Genomic DNA, 4,965 nt, shown 5'->3' with positions numbered 1-4,965 from the left:
CACAGCCACTCTTGCGCCTATGGACACACATTTAATGAACTTCTTGCAATTTCGGTGCACTGTATTGCTTAGCAAAGCACTGACTGGCCGAGCGCAACAACAGAAGATATTTCCTCAAGGTGTCACATAGTGGCACTGAACTGGAGACCATGGGAAAATTATTGTCTCTTTCATGGCATGCTACAGAAACAATCAATGGCAAGAACCATGGAGTTTTATATTTCTTGAAAAAAAAAAAAAAAGCAAAATAGTTCAACTCTTAATCATTGACCAAATATGAAACTAGAGACAAAATAGCATCAGATGTAGATGAGGACTTACTTTTGAAGGCAGTGGACATTGGTCAAGTAATAATGTGATGACTGCAGCCCCTAGTGGATCATCGAGAGGAATGGACTGTATGAGAGAAGTGACGACTACAAGCCAACCCTTTTCCCCCTCAGCAATCTTAGGTATGTATAACATTGACTGAGGAGGTTCTTGGTCACTGCAAAACAAAACAAAACAAAACAAAACATTAGTGTTAGTCTATCACATGGGAAATAAAAACTCAATGCCTGTTTCAGTGTATTTATATGAAGAATAAAGCCTTAGACCAGTGTTTCAGTGATAGTTTTGCTCCCCTCATACCTTTGGGGCCACCCTGGCACCTCACCACCACTGTTTTCATTCCTTTCCAGCACCTTCCAATCATTCTCACGTCCCTAAATGCGAGTAGCCACATAACCTTTACAAGAACCCGCTTTCCCCCGATCTCTTCTCTCATACTTTAACTCCCATCTAACGTGAGCATCCATCCCTGCCGTTCCCTGGGTTTTGTAGGTTTTGTAGACTGTAGCGCAGGCGGCAAGAAAAACAAAAGAAGCACCCAGCACAAGTTGTGAAGTGGTTGGTATTAGGAAAGGCATCGAGCCATAGAAACCATACCAAAGCAACATTGGAGCATGCTGTAGTCCTTGGGCTCAGTGAATCCTATCAAATTGTCCAACCCATGCCAGCATGGAATGTGGACATTAAATGATGATTATGAAATTCCAAATTCTTTACATTCAAATTTAATCAAAACTTCAGAAATACAAGCATGAAGGAGTTAAATTTAGATAAATAGCTATAAATTACATTTTAGAGCGATGGCAATATCAAATTCAGAAACATTTCATAAAAATCATTTATATATTTCATCACAGAAAAAAAAAAATTCAGAATTTGAGCCAATTTGTGAATATAATTCATAAAATTGGTTCCATAAATTCTTTAAAAAAAACTTCTATTAAATATTTGTGCACAATTGAGAATTTATGAAATGTAAAATTATAGTAAATCTGAGCTGCTTCTTTCTAAGTATTTTATTATAAATCAACTTATTAGAAACCATTTCAAAGTTAATCTACAATATTATTCTGCAATGGTCTATATATGTAACACTTTAATTATGGAACAATATCAAAGTTCATTATTTACATTTGACGGATATTTGTCCTCATCTTGTTTGTTGTAAACACGTTTTGGCTGATATACCCTCCAGCCTTCATCAGGTGTCTTAGGCAAATTTGGAACCTGGGTTCTCACCCCTAAGGTATTTTTTCGATATTATCATTATTATTATTATTATTCAGGTCACTGCCTGGAATTGAACACGGAATCTTGGGGTTAGTAACTTGTGCACTTAACCACTATGCTATATGCCCGTAAATAATGTAAATAATGTACATAATTCCTCATCTCTTAAATATAGAACTGTAATAAAGTTATAATCTATTATACACACAACATTTATATTATTTATGATATAAATATATATATGCCAGTGCCACCTGACTAGCCCCATGCCGGTGGCACATAAAAAGCACCCACTACACTCTCAGAGTGGTTGGCATTAGGAAGGGCATCCAGCTGTAGAAATTTTGCCAGATCAGATTGGAGTCTGGTAAATCCTCCTGGCTTGCCAGCCCTCAATCAAACTGTCCAACCCATGCCAGCATGGAAAATGGACGTTAAACGATGACGATGATGATATGTATATGTGAAGCTACTGGCCTAGTGGTTAGGTGTTTTGCCTTCACGATTGTGAGATCATGGGTTCGATTTTGGGACCAGGTGGCACATTGTGTTCTTGAGTAAAACCCTTTGTCTCACTTTGCTCCAGTCCACTCAGCTGTAAAGGGGTCACTTTGCGATGGACTGACCTTTCGATCAGGAGGAATGTTGGCCTGCACAGTTAGCCAGTGGGGTGGCATCATTCGAAAACTAAAATGATACAAGGTGCATTGTGTACCCAGCGATGTGTTACAACACCCGACAGTCTTGTCGATCATGTGACGTGTGAGTGTGGATATCATTTCATTATCATCGTCACTTAACGTCCATGTTCTATGCTGCCATGGACTGGAAGCCCTGACAAGATCTGATGTGTCCAAGGACTGCACTAGGCTCCATTGTCTGTTCTGATATGGTTTCTATAGCTGGACACCCACCCTAACACCAACCAATTTACAGGGTGTTCTGGCTTTTTTCATAGCACCAGCACTTGTGAGGTCACCAACTCACTTGAAAGACTACGAACTCTTAAGTGGGTAACTTTATACTTGGAGATGAGGACCACGGGCGGGGGGGAGAAACATGAGAGGAAATGACCAGAGCAGAACAGGTTTCTTGCTGTAGAGGAACTACACGATTACTTATATTTTAGAAGAGAGGGTAAGGGGGGGGAGTTGATTGGGGATGGAGAGGGGAAGACTGGCCCCAGTACAGGTAGCACGTAAAAAACGCCATTTTGAGCGTGGCCGTTGCCAGTACCGTGTGACTGGCCCTCGTGCCAGTGGCACGTAAAAGCACACACTACACTCTCGGAGTGGTTGGCGTTAGGAAGGGCATCCAGCTGTAGAAACTCTGCCAGATCTGATTGGAGCCTGGTGCAGCCATCTGGTTCGCCAGTCCTCAGTCAAACCGTCCAACCCATGCTAGCATGGAAAGCAGACGTTAAACGATGATGATGATGATGATAAACAGCAATGATGTATATATATATATATATCATCATCATCATCATTGGTTAACATCCGCTTTCTATGCTGGCATGGGTTGGACGGTTTGACTGAGGACTGATGAGCCAGATGGCTGCACCAGGCTCCAATCCGATCTGGCAGAGTTTCTACAGCTAGAGTTTCCTAATGCCAACCACTATGATAGTGTAGTGGGTGTTTTTACGTGCCACCGGCACGAGGGTCAGTCAGGCGATACTGGCAACAGCCACACTCAAATGGTGTTTTTTAGGTGTCAGCAGCACTGGCAGCGACCTCGCTTGAATGTTGCTTTTCACGTGCCACTGGCACAAGTGCCAGTAAAGTGAAGCTGGTAATGATCATGCTCAAATGGTGTTTTCCACATACCACCGGCACAAGTGCCAGTAAGGCGACACTGGTAACGATCACGCTCGGATGGTGCTCTTAGCGCTCCACCAGCATGGATACCAGTCAGGCGGTGCTGTCATTGAATTCGATTCCGATTTCACTTGGCTCAACAGGTCTTTGCAAGCAGAGTTTAGTGTCCAATGAACGAAAGGTACGCATAAGTGGGCTGGTTACACCCCTGGCATAGGCCACGGGTTATGGTCTCACATGGCTTGCAGGGTCGAATGAATTAACCCCTGTAGTTGTTATTTTGAAAGCCTGGTACTTATTCTATCAATCACTTTTGCCAAACCACTAAGTCACAGGGGACATAAACACACCAACATCAAATTTCCAGACAAGGTAATAGAAACACACATACACTCCTATGCACATCCACAACTACAAATATACTTCCCCCTTTATTCACTACATTCATCACCAGCCCCATCTTTAACCCCTTTTAATACTCTTACAAATTTATCCACCCACTCACCCACCATTTCCAATCCCCTGTCCTTCACCGTGAATATAGTACAATTTCAGTTATGTTGAGCAAGCCACATATTTCAGTATCAACAGCTTGCTATAAACTCCAAGCAGTACCTGTCTCCCAGTCTGTAATTATTGCTGTTGTTATCTATAAAAGACCAATGCAGTTTGTTTTTATGTGCGACAATAAAATCTTCTGTTGAATGTTTGTGGGTGACATTCAGTCACTTCTTCACGCAGCCCAAGAAACATATTTTCATTCATCAACTCAACCTGCCACCACCACAAACCTGACCAACAAACACTCAAGTGACAACAGTGCCATAAAAAACCCCACTCAGTACACTCTGTGAAAAAGTTTGTACAGGTTTGGGGCAGAGAAGACGGATGGTTTTAAAATGGCTATTCCTCAGCCCCAGGTGGAGGGACATATGTCCGACATGTACCATTTGGTCCATGGTGTCTTAGCATTTTTTTTTTGTTTTTCAGGTGAAGCCATGGTGCTGTGGACGATAGAGTATTGTGTGTTTGCCGACGACAGTTGTGTAAAGAATAATGAGTCTGTCACAACAGTTCAGCGTGAGTTTCGGTGCCACTTAAACATTCACCGAAATCAGGCTGTTCCCACCCATAACACAATCTTATGTTGGGTGAATGCACTTTGTAAACGAAGTACACTAATGAATAGGAGACCGGTGGGGGCGGTCGACAGAGCAATGCTGGAGAGAGTGGAGGTCAATTTCCAAGAACACCTTCAGAAATGCATCAAGGTAGTGCCCCAGCATGGCCACAGTCAAATGACTGAAACAAGTAAAAGAAAAATGAAAACGGACATCACATGATGGATGTTGCTTTCCACATTTGATTTTGACAAATGCTAATTGAATATGAACACATCGATGTCAATAAAATTTGTTTGCAGCTAAAATTAATGATTTTTGTGAATTTTTCAAAAACGTCCGTCCTCTCTGCCCCACCCTGTATTAAGGAAGGGTGCACAGACATGCTACGGCAGACATCGGAGCAAGACACAGTCCTCTGGCTTGTTGCATCCTGCTGCACTTTCTAACCCAAGTTAGATGGA

General features: G+C 42.1%; 1 protein-coding gene across 1 annotated transcript in view; it reads right to left on the bottom strand.

The window, feature by feature from the left end:
• Positions 1-4,965, bottom strand: part of LOC106876872 (RING finger and SPRY domain-containing protein 1) — a 174,359-nt gene that overhangs the window by 58,186 nt on the left and 111,208 nt on the right. Inside the window, exon 3 of the mRNA XM_052974135.1 lies at positions 322-487. Coding sequence (XP_052830095.1) covers positions 322-487 — 166 coding nt within the window. The remainder of the gene's footprint in view (positions 1-321; positions 488-4,965) is intronic.

The sequence above is a fragment of the Octopus bimaculoides genome, chromosome 1 (genome assembly GCF_001194135.2).
Source record: "Octopus bimaculoides isolate UCB-OBI-ISO-001 chromosome 1, ASM119413v2, whole genome shotgun sequence".
Lineage (NCBI taxonomy): Eukaryota > Metazoa > Mollusca > Cephalopoda > Octopoda > Octopodidae > Octopus > Octopus bimaculoides.
Note: the sequence above shows the minus strand (reverse complement) of the source record. Positions and strands in the feature narration are given on the sequence as shown.